The sequence below is a fragment of the Ovis aries genome, chromosome 11 (assembly GCF_016772045.2).
Source record: "Ovis aries strain OAR_USU_Benz2616 breed Rambouillet chromosome 11, ARS-UI_Ramb_v3.0, whole genome shotgun sequence".
NCBI classification, from domain to species: Eukaryota; Metazoa; Chordata; class Mammalia; order Artiodactyla; family Bovidae; genus Ovis; species Ovis aries.
Genome location: NC_056064.1, coordinates 43989378 through 44008887, shown reverse-complemented (window position 1 = coordinate 44008887; position 19510 = coordinate 43989378). Strand labels below are relative to the sequence as shown.

Here is a 19510-nt window from a genome sequence, read left to right as displayed (position 1 = left end):
ACCTTTCCAAAAGTACAGTTTTTAGCTCTTTGATTTTTTTTCTCATAATATGCTTTCAATAATAATGATTACTAAAAGGTTTTTACTTTTTGTTTTTATTTTTAACTAATTTTAGACTTACAGAATAGTCCCCAAAATAGTGTAGAGGGTTTTGGTATGCTACTCACTCATGTTCTTCTGCTATAATATTTGTATAATAACCATAACATAATTATCAAGACTAAGAATTTATCATTGGTAAGAGAATATTAACTAAATCACAGACCTTATTTGAATTTTACCAGTTTTTCCACTGATGTCCTTTTTCTGTTCCAGTATCCCATCCAGGTTTCCACATTGTTTACATTTAGCGTTTCTTGATTGTCTTCTCTCATTTGTAATACATCCTCAGTCTTTCCATCTATTTTATAACTAAATTTTAAAAAATTTATTGGAGTATAGTTGGTTTACAGTGTTGTTGGTTTCAAATGTACAGCACAGTGAGCCACTTATGTATCTATATCTCTCTCTCCACTGTTTTTTTTTTTTTAAGATTCTTTTCCCATATAGGCCATTACAAAGTATTGAATAGAGTTTCCTATGCTGTACATCCATCCATCTATACAGCAGGTTATTAGTTATCTGTTTTACATATCGCTAAGTTTTGACTATTCCTGCTTTCTATAGAGAATATTATTTCAGAATTATGGCGGCAAGGTTATTGTTTTTTTAATCTTTGGGTTTTGTATAGTAGAATACAGTGGCAGGAGTATGGGACTAAGAATCAGAAGCCTTTGTGAATTTGTGACAATCTCTGTATCAGTTTATGTATCAGTTCTCTTGTTTGTAAAATAGAGATGATTTTTTAAAAAAATCCCCTAAATTCAACTGGTTCCCAGATCCTGTATTGAGTATATCATGAGCTTATTAGGGTAAGGTTTCTAAAGGATTTTATAAAGCTAAAGAAAGCTATACATGTCTGTGTGTGTGGAATGGTATTGATCCTTCCCAAAACTTTAAAAAGTAAACCTTTATTTTAGAACAGTTTTAGATTTACAGAAAGTTTGCTGAGGTAGTGCAGAGTTTTTTTATACACCACACCTCTCATATACTCTGTGCCTGTTTCCCCCTTATTAACATCTCATTAGTACGGCACATTTATTTCTGTATTAATGAATGTCTCTAATCATCATGACCATCATGATGAATTTTGCCTTATGCCTTGACTCCTGCCATTTCCCATGAGATTAATAGTTATTCTTTTCCCTTGCATTTTCCTGATATGCCTTTACTGTAAACCTTTTGTAATTTCCATGTGTCAGATGTTACCAGCTTCTGATTGGACATTGCCTTGGTACCCAAGCTAAGTTTCTGTTAACAGTATAGTTTCACCTATTTGCATAGAAAAATGTAAAGTTAATAAAGCAATTAAAAAGCAAAAATCAGGGGAAAAAAAACCGCCACTAAAACAGAGCAAGTAATACAAATGTAAAAGTAGATATTGTTAAAAGTTCAGGCTACATTGTAACAGGAAAAAGTGAAAGTGCTACTTTATTTCATTTCTTAGAGATAATCATTGTTATCAGTTTTACAATTTTGTAGTCAAGTTTTAAAATGAACATACTATTTTGAAGAAATGCCTTGGAAATTTGACTATGGGTTTACTCAGATTATTAACTTTTTGTTGTTTACTTTAAAAAAATACATAGATTTTATTTTTTAAGTCAGTTTTAAATTAGGCTCAACATTCAGTTTCCATATACCCGTTCCCTCCTTCACATCAACTGTAATCAACAATTCCCACCTGAGTGGTACATTTGTTACAAAAGGTGAACCAGCATTGACACCTAATTATCACCCAAGGTCCTAGTATATCTTAGGCTTTACTCTTGATGTAGTTCTATAGTTTTGACATACGTAGTATAATGACATGTAGCCACCATTACAGTTACACTGTCCTAAAAATCTGTGTTCCATCTGTTTATCCCTTTTTTCCCTTTAAGCCCCTGATAGCCACACACTGTATGTGTGTGTACCCGTAACTGTTTCCATTGTATTGCTTCTTCCAGAGTGTTACTTACTTGGAGTCAAAATATGTTTTCTTTTCAGATTGGCATCTCTCACTTAGTAATATGTTTTCAGGACTCCTCTGTGTCTTTCTGTGACTTGATAGCTCATCTTTTTAGTGCTGAATAATATTTTGTTGCATAGATGTAACAAAATCTGTTCATCAGTTAATCTGTTCATCTCTTCAACATCTTCAGTTCAGTTGCTCAGTCGTGTCCGACTGTTTGCGACCCTGTGAATTGCAGCACACCGGGCCTCCCTGTCCATCACCAACTTCCAGAGTTCAACATCTTGGTGGTTTCCAAATTCTAGCAGTTGTGAATAAAAACTACTGTAACTGTCATGTATAAGATTTTGATGTAAATTTTAAACTCATTTGGATAAATACCAAGGAATGCAAATGCTGGATGGTATGGTAAGAGTATGTTTAGTATTGTAAGAAACTGCCAAACTGTCTTTTGTATTTTGCTTTCCCACCAGCAGTGAGTGAGAATTCCTGTTGCTCCCACATCCTTGCTAGCATTTGATGTTGTCAGTATCTTGGATGTTAGCCATTCTCATATGTAGTGGCATTTCATTTTAACTTGCAGTTCTCTAATGAAATAAGTTGTAGTATTTGTTATGTGTATATTTTCTTTGATGAAGTGTCAGTTTAGATCTTTTGCCCATTTTTTAAGTTCAGTTGTTTTCTTATTGTTTGAGTTCTTTGTATATTTTGGATAACAGCTCTTTGTCCAGTGTGCTTTTTTGCAATATTTTCTCCTGATTCGTGGCTTGTCCTCTTATTCTCTTGACAGTGACTTTCACAGAGCAGACGTTTTACATTTTAATAAAGTCCTTAGCAGTTATTTTTTTATGCATCATGCCTTCTGTGTGCTGTGCTGCGCTAAGTCACTTCAGTCATGTCTGACTCTTTGTGACCCTGTGGACCATAGCATTCCAGGCTCCTCTGTCTATGGGATTGATTCTCCAGGCAAGAATACTAGAGTGGGTTGCCATTTCCTCCTCCAGAGACTCTTCCCGACCCAGGGCTCAAACCCGGCTCTCCTGCGTTGGCAGGCGGGCTCCTTACCATAGTGCCACCTGGGAAGTCCCGTACTTTTTGGTATTGTATCTGAAAAATCAACAGCAAACTCAGGGTATTTATTGCTTGCTTTTACTTGATTTTCATGTCATTATGTTTATTTTGGCGTAGATGAAAAATGTTTTATGCTTCACCACTAGGGATTATTAGCTTTTTGATTAACAGTTTACTTTTGATAGTAATTAGGTTTTTGTAGTGGCAAATTTTAAATGTCAGGTTTTTTTTTTTTCCCCTGTAGGATACTTTTAATTCACTTTAAATCTGCAAATTCATAGAATTTTAGGCCAAGAAATGACATGAGTGTCTAGTTCAAGTTCATTTTGTAAATGAGTACAGAATGGATGAAAACTATAACATGATTTGTATGAGGCCAAATAGCAAGATAGTAATAAAAACAGGATGCTAATTGTTTGGTTTATTATGGCAAATCAGATACTTAAAATATTGAGAAGTGATCTCTCTCAATTCTCTAAGTTAGTTATGATAATCTCTAGGATATTTCTTTTCAGGCTGTTTAAATTCAAGTGCCATCACTAAAGTCAGCAGATACTTAAAAAACTAAACTTTAGATATTGGTTAGTTGTTTTTTTTCCCCCCAGAAATACTTACCAGCTCCTGTCACATTTACATAACATTGCTTGTTTAATTTTTCTCCACATAGTCTCACACAATCTTTCTGAGTTTTTCCCTTCCATTTAACTTCAAGTTAACATACTTCCACGTAGTTTTAAAACTTTTAAATGACTTCCTAATTGTTGCATTAATAAAATAGAATTAAACTCTTCCTTTTTGGACATTGGTCTCTACTTATTAAAACAAAAGAGAAATGCTACAGTATCATCTGCATTTTAAATATGTAATAGCTATGGAGAATGTGATATTCTTCTCTCAGTGTTCCCCCCTAGTACCTTTTACTTCTGGGGAAAAACTCCCAAAGTAACACAGCATAATACATAACTGTGTATTTTTGAATCAACACCATTTAAGATTTCTGGGGAAATATTTTAAAATTTATTTTAAAGTGATGTTGATTCAAAAATACATACAGCTTTCATTTTAAATATTCAGAGATAAAACACAAAGTGATTGTGATTTCTATTAGGATATTTGAGTATTGGGTTAGTTAAGTATACAATTCAAAAGAAAAAAACATGTGCAGTTAAAAATGGCCTCTGTCTCATCTCTTGTCTCTCAAACAGGTTTCTGAGTTAACTTCTAGAATCAACCAGTTTTTAGGGGGCTGAAAAACCACTAGTTAGTGTTTTCCTCTAGTTTTGCTTTTTTCAGAATGCTGTATAAATAGAATCTGGTAACTTCTTCAGCATGACTTCTTTTAATGAGCATAATGTGTTTGAAATTCATACACATGTTGCTTATATGGGTAGTTTGTTCCTTTTATTGCTGAATATTTGTCCATGTATGGGTGTACTATAGTTTTTACATTTCTTTCCCAGTTGAGGGACATTTGAGTAATTTCCAAACATTCACAGGCAGGTTTTGTGTGAACATAAGTTTTTCGTTTTACTTGTGTGAATACCTAGTGACAATATTGATGGATTATTTGGATAAATGTGTGTATAAGTTTATAAGAAACTGCCAAACTATTTTCTTAAGTGACTGTACCATTTTACATTCCTACCAGCAAACTTTTGCCTACTTTAGAACTAGGTTTTCTTAATATTGTGTTTTGTGACTTCTTTATATATTTTGGATACAGATCTTCTAAGATTTGTGAATATTTTCTCTCAATTCAGTTTTTCAATTTTTTCTTTCATAAGTTGTGCTTTGGGGTTGTACCTTAAATCCTTGTCTCACCCAAGGTCTGCTTTTAGGTCTGTGATACATTTTTTGAGTTATATTTTTATTATGGTGTGCAGTGTGGATTAGACTTTTTTGCATATGAGTACCTAGTTCTAGCACCATGTATTGAAAATACTTCTCTAATTGTTTTTGAACCTTTGTTGAAGATCAATTAATCAATTGTCCCAAGTTAAATAAAGGTTTAGCTGCTTTAAAAAATAGTAGCCAATTATTGTTGGTAGTTTGAAATTATTCTTTTATAATTAAATTATATCAAGCTATAGAGTAAAAGAACTGTCTCGATGAACATGAGTTTGAGTAAACTCCGGGAGTGGGTGATGGACAGGGAGGCCTGGCGTGCTGCAGTCTATGGGGTCGCAAAGAGTCGGACACAGCTGAGTGACTGAACTGACTGATAGAGTAAAAGAGAATTATGAAATTTGGCCGGACATTGGTGTCCTATGGGCTTGCCTTGTGGCTAAGCTGGTAAAGAATCTGCCTGCAATGTGGGAGACCTGGGTTCGATCCCTGGGTTGGGAACATCACCTGAAGAAGGGAAGGGCTATCCACTCCAGTATTCTGGCCTGGAGAATTCCATGGACTGTATAGTCCATGGGGTTGCAAAGAGTTGGGCACGACTGAGTGACTATCACTTTCACTTTGGTGTCCTGTACTGTGAGATTTGGGTTAATCTAATTTATCTGGATATTTATTATTTAGGAATTTAGATGTACTTTGCAGTTAACAACTTTTAAGTAACTGCTAAACTTAAAAAATAAAGTTATTTATTTAATTTTGGCTGTGCTGGGTCTTTGTTGCTGCGCAAGGTTTTCTCTAGTTTCTGTGTGTGGGCTTTAGTAGTTGTGGGACATGGGCTCAGTAGCTGTGTTTCCTAGGCTTAGTTGCTCTGCAGCATGTGAGATCTTCCCAGATCAGGGATCAGACCCATGTCTTCTGCATTGGCAGGTGGATTCTTTACCACTGAACCACCAGGGAAACCCCAACGATGAAACTTTTGAATGCTAGAATAGAAGTTAAATGCCAAGAGGCAGGTGTTACTTTAAAGAGATCATTGGATGAAATATTGGCGATTAAGACAGACTTTCAGGATTAATGGCTATTTTTTTATATTATTTGTTGATGGTTGTTTTTTCATCATTCTGGGAAGGGAGAGTTGTAGTGTTAGTTGCTTAGTCATGTCTGACTCTTTGTGAGCCCATGGACTGTATGTAGCCTGCCAGGCTCCTCTATCCATGGGATTCTCCGGTCACGAATAATGGAGTGGGTTACCATTCCCTTCTCCAGGGGATCTTTCCAACCTAGGAGTCGAAACCACGTCTCCTGCATTGAGGCAGATCCTTTTACTGTCTGAGCCCCTCTGCTCTTAAATCCTGTTTCGTTTTTAAGATGAGCTTTTATCTTTGGAAACCCCACTCCTATCCTATTACTCCTTTCTTCTTTTAGATAGACTCTACCATACAGTTTTGTTATCTTTAACCTGGTAAAAACAAATAACATAACATTTTTCATTTTAATTAAAGTGCATAGTCCAGTGGCGTTAAATACGTTACCAGTGTTATACAACCATTATTACCACTATCTAGTTCCAGAACTTTTTCGTCCCTACAAGACCCCATTCTTGTCCTTAAGGACTTCACAGTCTGGTGACGAAAACAAGTAACCTAATGTTTACCATACCGTGTGGCAAATTACATGTCAGAGCTTGCTATAATTAAGCTGTATTCGTTCAATTAAAATTTTACTTTGAAAGAGCCAAGTAATTTTTGGTTAGGTGAACATCCAGGTTGTCCTACTACTCCATACCTGAATTAAATTTAGGCTAGACTGAAATCTGTAGTCTTCTTGGCTTAAATAAATTCAGGACTCACAAATCCTCATGCCCTCTACTTTGTAAGATAATTTGAGGAATACCTGTATTTGGGATGGTAAAATAATCTGCCTGTAGTGCGGGAGACCCAGATTTGATACTTGTTACTTTGTAACAATAAGGAAACTGAAAAATTGATATTCTGATTTAAAGCTAAATTATGAATTCTTCCTTTTCTCATGGAGCAGGGAAAAAAAAAAAAAAACAGAATTAGAGAGAACTTCCTAGATGTTTTGACTTATTCTAGTTGTAGTGACAGCTTCCTTGATTATGGTCAAATATGGTGTTATACAGGCATGCTTGTGTCTTTTGGCAGATCATTTGAGGAATAGCTGTATTGAGGATACTGTGTCAAGAGATTGTTTCTGAACCCCTTGAAGCTTTGGAGTTGGAAATTGATGATTTAAAGTTGACTATTTTAGCAGTTTTAGTGAAAGGCAATGCTAGCAACATTGAACAGTGTTGTAATACAGATTTTATTTGCATTCTGCTGTCAGGGTTTGTTTGCTGTAGCACAAGATTGTTTTGGAAAAGTAAAACACAGTACAGCCCTTTGTTTTTAAGATTCTGCAGTCTTCCTAATATAGTCAGTCTAAGAAAGAGTTGCTGTCCCAAATGATGGTTAATGTTTTAGTTAGCAATTTCAGTGTTTATCATAAGAAGACAAGTTCATATTACTAGATCTAGACTTCTAATAAATTGTGTTTACAGATTTAAGAAAGCCTGAATTTGTGACAGTTTGGGTTGTTTATTCAAAAAGAATGAAAAATTAAAGATAACCTCCTAGTTTGATTAGTTTTACTAATAATTTTGGCATTTGCTTTTAGGAAAAATAACTGTAATCTTGTTTTTTCAGGGTAATCACTTTGATCAATATGAAGAAGGACATTTGGAAATTGAACAAGCATCCCTTGACAAGCCTATAGAATCGGTAAGATCAGTGCTTAATTTGGGGTCATAGATAGTTAGGTAGTGTTCGTGTGACACTTGATGTGAATGAAGTTAAACTTATTAATTAGCTTGTAGTACAGTTTAGAGCTGTTTTCTTGCATGCCCTACAGTAATCAAGTAGAGTTTGAGTTGTAATCTAATATTTAATATGTTAGGAAATCAGTGAAAAAAATCTAGAAACACTTTAGAATTTTGATGGAAAAATACCATTTTTGGCCCATACTCTGTTAAAGATAACAAGCTTAAGTTTAGTTGAAGTTTTTGTAAATTGAATAAAGGAGTAAAATGTATTTTGATCCTTTAAAAAACTTCACCTTTCCTGGCAACATAATCATGTGTGAAATATTCCATTAGGAACAGTTAGGGGCTAATATTTTTATTTACCAGACTCTTGTGAGACATGGTAACTTTGGTTTCTATGGTTTAAGAGATGTCTGGTTTTTGTCAAAAGTTGATTGTATCTATTCACATGACTTAATTTTTAAATATTGATACAATGCAACAGAACAAGGAGATTTATTTTCCTGACTCTTAATTTTTGAACATTATTTTTATTTTGAAAAGCCCTTTATTTTCAGATTACACAGTCCATTGTTAAAATGTCTAAATTTGTCAGTATTGTCAGTATTTAATATTTGTTCTTAAGTGTATGTATTTAATAAGGGTTTCAGAGAGTTATTGATTAACTAGAATGGAAAGTCACCCGAGAGAGAGTCTCTATAACAGCCAAGATGTTCCCCCTTCTCCCTTTAAGAAATACTAGCTTCTCCTCCTCCCTCAGGAAAATAAGGCAGTTTAGAGAATACAGATATTTTAACTTTAGCTTTTATTTTCATAGCTGTAGCATAGTAAAGGATCAACATATATTTATGTTCCTAACTAGGTTGGTGTTGTGTGTGTTTGTGTGTGTGTTTAGATGTTTACAGAAATTTACACAACTTGGGGTGTTCGACATTTTTCTTCCACAGCAGTTGGCCCATATTAGCTAAGCAGCCATGATCTGGTTTGTATTGCACGGTCTGCCTTTTTTTAATTTCTTCTCTAGGGTTTCTTTCTCCCCACCTCCCCTTCTTATTTCTGTTCTTCTGGTCCAGTGAACACTGCATATAGTACCTTCTGTCTTAATGTGCTGGCATGATGCTAGACTTAGGCATGGCAGTAATTGATGACGCATGTGATAATGCTGCAGAGGGAGAATTCACATCTGATGTTGTGCTGAAAGCCCAGTCTTGTGTTTTGACTTAAGGATGAAATGCCAGGCCCACTTTGATGAGTTAAAAAATCTTTGAAGTTTTTGTCTTATTTTACTATCGTCTTGGGAATTATCACAAGGTGGAGTTTTACAGTGAAATCTATGGGCTAGCTAGGTCAGTATTTTATACTTGGAAAATAATTTTTCCATATCATTTAAATGTTTCTTTGGGTCAAAGTTTAAGAATAGATAGCTGTCAAAAGAAAGGCCCAGGTGCCATATTCTGCATGGTACAAGGTTGATTAATATTATACAAGCTATAATTCAGTGGGTACTCTGACTCAACAGTTGCAGGAAATTTAGCTGGACTAAATTTGTGGCCTAGTATTCATTATTACTTTACTCAAGAAAGATTTAATAAAAGCAGGAAATTAAATGATATTTAACATTTTAAAAGCCTTCTTTTAGGACTGCATTTAAAGGTTTTTGGAAAGTTCATTCCTTCGGCATGTGGGACTAGTGCTCTTTTTCCTCTCACAGTGTCCAGGAATTTTCCCAGCATATGTCATAGAAAGAACACTGTCATAAGGCAGTCGGACTGAGTAATCTCAGTGAGTAGGAGTGGAATTGATATATGCCTTATTTATTAAATAGTATTATCTTCTCCACTAAAAATAGCAAGTATCCTCGGACTGGATGTTTAATTTTTTATGAATAAGTATATATTCAGAGATGTATAGTAGTAAATTGTACTTCTAATGAAAATTTACTCTGGAAACACGTTAAAACATGCATTATTTGTGATGTGGTAGTTTAGGTCGTAATAGTAAGGTGCTTCATAGCCAACGTGGTGTTAGATAGAAGTGGGGCAAAAAGAGAGAGATTTTATTTCTGTTCACCAATCATTTGGGGGTAAATTTAAAGTTTTAAAAGTCCTAAAATGATTGGCATAAAAATAGATAGTGTAGTAACCTAACCTCCAAGAGCCCTATCACCTTAGGAATGCCCACCAAGTAAGTGTATATTAGTTACATGTCTGGCTGGCTGGCTATCTTGTTTAGCTATTGAGCTATCTTCTTCTTAGGGGGAAATAGCAGTTGCTTCTAACACACAGAAAGAGTCTCTGCTGAATTAAAATCTTTCTCTGCAGCAATATCTATTGAGAGGTGCTGACTGTTTTGCTACAGCATGCAACTCAAAAGTGGCTGGAAATATGCAGCTTTGGGAGTCTACAGATCATTGCAGGAGCTAAAGGTCTAGTCATTTTTTTTTTTTAAACGAAGGTAATCTGCAGCAGCTGGTAACCGAGGAAGTCTCTGCACAGGTTTGTGCCAAGAATATGCCCGTGTGAAGGGTTATTGTGAGTATAGGATTAAGGTCTTTTTGTTTTATAATAGGGTAAATGTGTTGCACACCAGCAAGATGGGAGATGAGATACAAAGATGTGATAATACATTATGATTTTGATAAACTCCTGAAGCTTAGATTTGTTCCTGAGATGATACAGGTATTTCAGTTTCAATCCGGAAATGTTGAAAATACATCAAAATCCAGCGTTAATGAAATAGTTCATTATCTTTGGTATAAATTTTTATTTTCTCTGGTTTATTTCAACTAACCAGATATCTTTCAGTGAAGTTTCTGGTCAGTAATAAAACACTATTCCAAGAAAATTATTAAAGAATTGCCAGATAACTTGTTTATCTGAATTAAAGAGAAGGTGGGAAGTATTAACATTTTGCTCTTATTACAAAAAACTTTTTAAAATTTATGTTTTAATGTAGCTACTTTATGAGAGTTTTAGGTCCCACCTATGATTATGATCTCCACTTCATACCGAAAAATAAAGCGGTTAAAAACCAAAAATCTTAAAACCATAACCCAGTCTAGGATTCCACCATACATCCAAAAATTGGTTGATCTGACTTAAGGTATATGGTTCTTTGTGATCTTTACCATAGAAAGAAGATGAGAAATCAGATGGGAGAGTGATTATAAGCTGTACAAAAGGCAAAATCCCTGCACCATACACTTAAAATATGTTGTCATTGTTGCAGTTGGAAGTGAAACTGCCCATCAGCCAGTACTTGGTCTTTGTTCTACCTGACTGATTAAAATTCTGTCTTTATAGTTGTCAGGTTGACTGAGCAAGTTTAAAAAAATTAATGTAAGTTTTCAAATTCCAGTTGCTGATGTTTACTTTGCATATCTAAGGATTTAGATGTATATGTATAAGTGGGTTTTGTCATGTTGCATATCTGTTTAGATCTGTGGACTCCACTAGTTCCAAACTGTAACTCTATAAGACTGCTGATTTGATATTTAGCAGTGACCATATGTGGACTGCACTATAAATAATGTGCTTCTTGGAGCTGAATGGTGTAGCATTACTATATGGCTTTTCTCTCTAGTCTTCATTGTGTCATCTGTAGTGAGCTATAGATTTTTTGTTGGGGAATTTTTACAACTTGTTGTTTGCATGGGTTCACCTAGTAGCACTTGGTTTTTTGCTTATAGAGTCTTTAATACACAATCAGCAAAGCTTACAATCCACTCAAGAGATTTGCCATTTTTGTCACTGTTGAAAATGAGCTAAATGGTGTAAATTGAATGTGGCTGTCAACTAAAAGAAAATTCAGTGTGGAATTAGTATTCATCTAGTCACTGCCATAATTGTAGTATAGTTTTCTCTTGAGACTTGGTATTCTATTTCCCATTATTAAAAAACTTAGAATCAGCCCCACCCAATGAAGTGAATTTTAGTCTATATTTTGGCAGACTCCTATTATACAGATGGGTGGGGTTTGGCAGACTCCCATTATACAGATTGGTGGGGCTGTTTCCCAAGTGGTTATTGTTTCTTTGATGGTATACAGCTTCAGGGAGCAGAGAGAAGTTCCTGGGAAAGTTTTCTACTTGGTATTTAATTAATAAAATTGTTGAGGAATGGCTAAAACAATAATAAGATGGTTTTTTGTTTTTGTGTTATTGCTGGTATTGTGTTTTTAGCATATTGGTAGTTGTTTCTCATACACATTTCTTGCTATTATTGATGTTCCCATTTAAAAATTATATCCTCCTTTCTTGCACATTTAGTACAGAGGATTAAAATATAGCAGTTTAATTTACATTTAAGTTTAGAAATAGAAAAACCATAAAGGCCAATTTAGGTAATCTAGATGAAAAAGGTTTTGAGTTTTTAGCTCAGCTTCATAGTTTAACCAGAATTAAGAATAAGAACTTCATTCCTAACCAAATATAATGCCACATTGCCACCATTTTTGGAGTCTTAAGGACAGAGAGTAATAAATAGATCATGGGAGGAATTCCCTGGCGGTTCAGTGGTTAGGACCTCTGCACTTTAACTGCCAAGAACCCAGGTTCAATCCCTCATCAGGGTACTGACACCCTACAGGCTATTTGGCACGGCCAAACAACAACAAATAGGTTGTGGGAACTCTTTATGAATGACTTGGAAAACCACCCTTTTGCCTACCTCCCTTGGGCAAAGTTAGTTCCTTTATTAATTGTTTGAAATTAGTATTTCCCTGCATTTCTTCCATGTGTATTTAAATTATAAACAGCCTATCTCTATACATGCCTCTTTGTCAGTCACAAACCAGGCTGTGTTAAAAAAAATATTTATTTTCAGTTCTTTAAGATTATAACCAAAGTTCAAATTATTTATTTTGCTTAAAAATAAAAAATGAAGTTTTTTTAGTCACTTTTGTAGTAACCAAAATAATAAACTGTTATTTCAGGACTTAAATAGTGCTCATTGCCCTTGTTATGTCTAGATTACCGGTTGAGGCTACACATTACTGCAGTTTACTGTTATAAATGACATTTATAGGAATGATTGACACCCTAACCAGAGAGAGTAATGATTATCACCAGTTGGCCACTGAATTATTTCGTTGCTCTTTCACAGTGAAAGTTGAGTGAACAGTTTGATCACTTCAGATTAGACAAGTCTGCTTTGTTCTATTAATACTTTGTTATGAGGTATTTTGATGTGCCTTTCTTGTGTTAACCCATCATCCTTAAGCCTATTGGATTTTTCACTAGTCTTTATAAAACTATTTTCTTTTGGTAGGAAAAGGAACCGTAGTGAATACTAGTCCTTTCTGCAGAGTCCCAGAACTGCCATTTTTTCTTCAAAAACATAGTCTGAAATGATAGGAAAGGCTCAGATTTTCTGTAATAGTCATTCAGTTAATCTAAGAGGTTGGTGAGGGGAAGACTTTCTGGGAGATATGCCTATTATTTTTGTTGCTTTTTGTTATAATTGCAAGGACATAGAGTGGCATGTTAATAATATTAATACATAACCCCTGACATTTCATTCCCTGTTCATACTTGGGGAAAGTGAAAGAAAGTGAAGTCACTCAGTCGTGTCCGACTCTCTGCAACCCCATGGACTATAGCCTACCAGGTTCCTCTGTCCTTGGGCCTTGAATACTGGAGTGAGTTGCCATTTCCTTCTCCAGGAGATCTTCCCAACCCAGGGATTAAACCCGGGCCTCCCACGTTGTAGACAGACGCTTTACTGTCTGAGCCACCAGGGAAGTAGATTTAATTAAAGAACAGTTTTCATTTAAAGATTTAGAAGAGAAGTACCACTGCCATTTTGTATCAATAGCTTTTTTTGAGAAGGTGACAGCCATCTTGAGTGGTTTTGTAAAAGTGATGCTAATGTGTATAACCCTAAATTTTTCTTTTTTCTCCCTCTCCCTTTAACATTTGCTTTTCCTTTCACTGTTGTCAGTCACAACACGCTGCTCTTGAATCTTTCAGCTGGTCTTGACTCGTGAATTTACTTATGCTTTCACTCTCCTTTAATAAATACATTAATTGCAAGCAGTGAATTGAAAACAAGACAAAAAAAAAAACGACCATTAGTGATTGGACAGTTTCTTACTTTGTGTTACATTTAACTGTTCTTTTGACAGCCCAGTTTTTAAAGCCAGGTTCGTATGGAAATGCTTTCACTCCACTTGCACTGCTTTTGGAAATAGCATACTGCTTCATCTGTCTGTTTATTTTAGTGCATTCATAATATAACACGGTCAGCATAATGTCTCATCTCCACTTAGCCAAAAGATAGTTTTCTTAATTTAAAAAAAGGGACAACAATTTTTGTCAGCATGGTTTTAATACCCTAAAATTAGCCTGTTAAGAGATTAAACAATACTTTATTCAGCTACATTATCTTAGAGTCATTCTGCTATCCTTGTCCTTTCTGTAGTTAATTTAGTTGTAGGAATTATGATATAAAACAAGGATTTTATGTGCAGGTAAGTGTATTTCCACAGTAGTACTATAAAGGCCTCTCTCTTTATCTTCATTTTCTGCTAACGTTAGTTGTGTTAAGACTTAAAACTTTTTTTTTTTTCAATAAAGTTATTTATAAATAGTCAGGCATTCAGTACTGGGATTACATGTATCCATAGCATTTTCTTATTCTCTCAATTCCTAGCAAAAAATAATCTCTAGTGACCTTTTATGTACAGTAATGACTGTGTATATGTATGTTTAAAATAATTGCATGTTTTGTTACAGAAACAGTTTTCATTATCATTTGCCCCATTTTTTCAAGTATCCTGATCTTTGTTCCTCTAATCAATAAAGTAATAAGCTGCTCAGTCTAGTTTTCTAGTTGGCATCCTGTCATAAACTGATAGAAGGAAGTTGACCTTTTTTTTTTTTTTTAAACAGAGCATTGAAGAGACCTAACCTTCTTGTAACTTACTATCAGAGAATATAATAGTAACGTATTTTTTTCTATAATTCCAGAGCATTTTACCATTGAATATGTAGCTGGAAGATAAAAATCAATTTAATATGAGATGTTTGTTTTTAATTCAGAGATTTATGGTTTAGTTGACTTCATAATCTGATTTTAGGAAATATGAGATTATTTTCAAGTGGTGATACCCAGTTAATATTATAAATTACATTTTAATGCATACAGAACACTTTTTGTTTACAATTTTTAAATGTTTTCCTTTTGATAAGTAACATCATTTTATCAGATACAGTTAAATGATTATTTTAGTGTTCTCTCTGTATTTGTAAAAAGCAAAGAATTGGACAAAGGTCTGCAGAGGTTTCTAAGATCTTGAAACCTTACACAAAAGCTGACATTTAATTGTTGTTTCTAGTGTCTTTACATGTGATTTACATTGAAGGATCTCTTCCACTGTGCTCCTAGGAAGATGAGACATTATGTATATTGGTTTTTTTCCCCTACATGCACTAATGGTTCTTTACTGTTAACTTATTGCTAGGCCTGTTTCATTCTAACATTTTAGCATTTTTGTTAGATTACATGTTGAAATGCATCACTCAGTCTGTGCTTGAGCTCATTTTATTTTTCTGTTTAATCAATTTAATTTCTCGTTTTACTAACCTCACTGTTTTTTCAGTTTAATATTGGCTGCATGCTAGTTAAATATTTATATTTTATATATATGTATTAAAAAACCAATCAAGTCTAGCCTGGATTTTGCTCTGATTGTGTTTTCATTTCTAGTGGTGGGGCAGTCTTACACTTACAACTTACTTTGTATCATGAAAGCCTGACACATAAGCAAAATAACTAAACACAATGTAGATTTTCTTTAAAAAAAACAAAAAAAAAGCTCTTAAAGTGGTGCTGTCTAGGTGGTGGATATGATTGTATAAGTACTTTGACTTTATGCTTTTTAATGTTAGTTTTAAACTTCATAAGTGTATTCTTCCCCCTTTCCCCTTCCCTTTTTTCTCTTTTTAAACGTGTTGTGTATAAAAATTGCCCAACACACCATCAGAAAGGACCCTTACCTCTTTGTTCTTCCTGTATAAAATACTAGCCAGTATTTCTTTTTACATTAATGCCCCCTTTATTGGGCACATTTCCCCTATTAGCACCTTTTTTGCATGCATATATGTAGAATTATCTCTTGTTCATCACCTGTTATATACCACTAGGAAGGGAAGAATATATTATTGGAATATTTTTGGTTTGTCTCTCTGTTCTGTCTGTCAGGATAATATTGGACATCGCTTACTCCAGAAACATGGGTGGAAGCTGGGCCAGGGATTGGGAAAATCTCTTCAGGGTAAGTTTTTTAAATATACCAAGAAAAAAGAAAGAAAAAATGTTTCTGATGCAGATCTTATGCCTGAATATATTTTTTGTCTTTCTTTAAAAAGTGTTTGGGCTTCCCCCCCTGCCTTTTATCCCCTAGAGTAGTCTGTTTTTCCTATAACTGTATTTGAAATCACTATTAAGCTAATAATTTGCAAGAGTAAGCTGCTGTATCGTGAATACTTTCAGGAAACATACTGTGTATGGCTCAGTCTGTTTTAAATTTCTTTTGGTGGAAGTGATGGGTGGGTAAAGTAAATGAAATATGTAGTATCAGAATGTACTTTGTTTGTATCACTTAGTGATGTATTGTGGCTGCTGTATTTTTAAGAGGATTAATTTCAACAGCAGAGTTTAATTTTTGCCCTCCTGAATTCTTCCTGAAGCTGGTGATTGCCCTGGTTCTTTGTCTCTAATCAGAATCCATGCAATAGTAGAATAATTAACCTATATGAAACATCAAATTGAAACAGAGATTTCCTAGGGTTCTCTGAGAGGCCATTTCTCAAGTTCAGGTCAGTCTCTGGGAAATGTATGGTTTAAAGTTTACATTGCATGTATTTTTTTTCTTTTAACTGTACTGATCATTTGGATAACAAACACTGCCAACATTTCTGCTTCTGAGTTCTTACTAGTTGAAAACCAGTCAACCAACTCCATTTACTTATTAGCTCCCTTGTATTCAAGGGCTGCTGTTCTCTGCAGATGTGAACAGTACCTCAGAAATGATGGAAATCATTGCACTTCTACATTTGGCCATGAAGGGTCTCATTGTATAAAGGGATATTTGGGGAGAGGTGCACTACTGTTGACTAATTTTTTGAATTTGGGAAATGAATTTCTATATAAGTGGGCAGTCTAATCAGTTCAAGTGACTGTATTAAGAGACACAATAGGTCGGGGCATGAAACAGGATGTTTCAGTCTTTAAAACTTTTGCTTTTTAAAGTATACATCCACAAATTCTATTCAGTGGTGACATGAGAAATGCTCAAAAATGTACTTCAAATGAATATTTATTACTAAGCATTAACCTATCCTTTGGGGGAGGTAGAAAGATTTGATCACCACTAAACTTGCAAGAACTCATTGTACACAGTATAAAGAATACTCAACAACTGAGAGCAATTTGTATGGCATACACCATAGATTTTGTAAAAGACCAGAAAAGAGAAAGGGTCATCAGGCCTAAAGTAGAAGTGACTTCTTGATAGGTTTAGTCCCAGTGGTTTGCACAGTTAAATGTTGGGTTGGGTTGAATGGAGGTGATAGTTCAGAATAAGGTCTGAAGATTTTATTTGATCTTTTCCCCTACTATTTGAAACCTCTCTTCCTATTCAGAGATTCCCAGGAGCATTGTTGATTGTTACTGTTTTTGTTCAGGTACAGAGGAGAGTAGAATTTGGGGACATTACATAGGTGGCTAGCGAATCTGTTTGAATCCCAGAGTTTTCCATTGTAAGCATCGGAGAGTTCAAAGTACAACTAAAACTGGCAGAGAAAAAGGGTGAGAGAGATATATAGCAAGCGAGTTTAAGAAAGGTGCTCTGTGATGGTCTAAAGAGGTGGGATGGGGAGGGAAGTAGGAGGGCAGTTTAGGAGGGGGGGACATATATATACCTATGGCTGATTCATGTTGGTGTATGGCAGAAGCCATCACAATATTGTAGAATAATTATCCTCCAATTAAAAATAAAATAAAATTTAAAAAAAGATTAGGTAAATGGATACTTAACTATTTTTGGGTGATGGAAAATTATTGTTTCATTTTAAGAATACTTTCAAACTTGGGTGTCTTTAAACTTTGAACTCCTTGAGAAGAGAAATCAGATTTTATCCATATTTCACATTCATCTCTGTGGTGATTGGCATGTAGTAAGCACTCAATAACTCATCAATCCATTATTTATTTAAAATAAAAGAGAAATTTGAAGCCCGTCCCTTTTTTTTTCAATTGTGGCAAAGCCCACATAACATAAAATTGCCATCTTAACCATTTTTAAGTGTACATTTCAGTAGTGTTTACTAAATTCACATTGTTGTTCAAAGCCCATGTGTCTTGAATGGCTAGTACAGTCGCTACCCTTCAAAAAGAATGGGACCTTATTCTCCTGCCAACATTAAGGGGTGACTTTAATTGTCTTGGAAATGGCTCTTTTATTTTTTTAGTGTCACATTCAACATTGTACAGGCATTGAGTTTATTTCTCTTACATTGCTCTCTCTGTAATACCCACATAGTTTGACTAGGATATAGCCACATTTATGACATATTTAGATAATTCATGACAAATTTTTTTCATTATACCAAACCTTTGCTGCAAATAACCACTGAAGAAAGCCCTGTTGCTCTGCAGAAAATCATAAGGCCTTCTTACTACTGCATAGACGCACTGCAAATAATTTCTAGATTCATGGCTTTGTAAGTTCTTTGTATTTACTTGTTCATTGTCAACTTTTAGTTGCTTTTGTTAGATTTTAGGCTCTAACGTTTTTTAACATGGAGTCATCCACTGAATTTAAGCCTGATCTTTTTGAGATTTTGCTAACATTTAAAAATTATTGCAAGCCCTGTGAGACTTTACAGAGTGCTAGTCTTTGGGGCTGCAAAGACTGGATAGGTTTGTCACTGGATAGGTTGGAGAACAGGGCATGTTAACTCTGAAACAGAATTCTTTGTGGCATGATAGAAAATTCAGCTTTGTTGGGTGGGTTTAATTTTGTACTTGAATTTCCCTTATTTACCTTTTGTTTTCCCCTAATATTTATTAGGGCTTCCCTAGTGGTGCTCGGAGAAGGCAGTGGCAACCCACTCCAGTATTCATGCCTGGAAAACCCCATGGACGGAGGAACCTGGTGGGCTGCAGTCCCTGGGGTCACTAAGAGTCCGATACGACTGAGCGTCTTCACTTTCACTTTTCACTTTCATGCATTGGAGAAGGAAATGGCAACCCACTCCAGTGTTTTTGCCTGGAGAATCCCAGGGACAGGGGAGCTTGGTGGGCTGCCGTCTGTGGGCTCGCATAGAATCGGACACGACTGAAGCGAGTTAGCAGCAGCAGCAGTAGGGCTAGTGGTAAAAGAACCCGTCTGCCAATGCAGGTCAGACATAAGAGATGCCAGTTCGATCCCTTTTGGGAAGATCCCCTAGAGAAGGGAATGGCAACCCACACTGGTATTCTTGCCTGGAGAATCCCATGGACAGAGGAGCCTGGAGGGCTTCAGTCCATGGGGTTGCAGAGTTGGACATGACTGAAGCGATTTAGCACACATCACAGTGTTTCTTAAAATATTCAAAAGTTAAAATTTATGTGTGGCAGATAAGTGATTGTTAGTATTAAAAAAATAAAAGACTTATAGAAAAGGTTGTCAGGATACCTGAAGGGAACAACAATAAAGAACGACCTGCTGATGAGAAA

General features: G+C 35.1%; 1 protein-coding gene across 9 annotated transcripts in view; it reads left to right on the top strand.

Moving 5' to 3' along the window:
* Positions 1-19510, top strand: part of GPATCH8 (G-patch domain containing 8) — a 92995-nt gene that overhangs the window by 12771 nt on the left and 60714 nt on the right. For 3 of the 9 annotated variants that reach the window (XM_042256081.1, XM_042256088.1, XM_042256083.1), the window contains exons 2-4: positions 7675-7749; positions 13914-13931; positions 15992-16064. Coding sequence is in view for 2 of the 9 variants with exons in the window: in XM_004012987.5 (XP_004013036.4) it covers positions 7675-7749; positions 15992-16064 (148 nt within the window). In the remaining 7 variants the exon portion in view is untranslated. Of the gene's footprint in view, positions 1-7674; positions 7750-8737; positions 8773-13913; positions 13932-15991; positions 16065-19510 lie in introns of those variants that run through there. The other 6 variants (XM_042256082.2, XM_042256085.2, XM_004012987.5 and 3 more) reach the window with 4 other exon arrangements.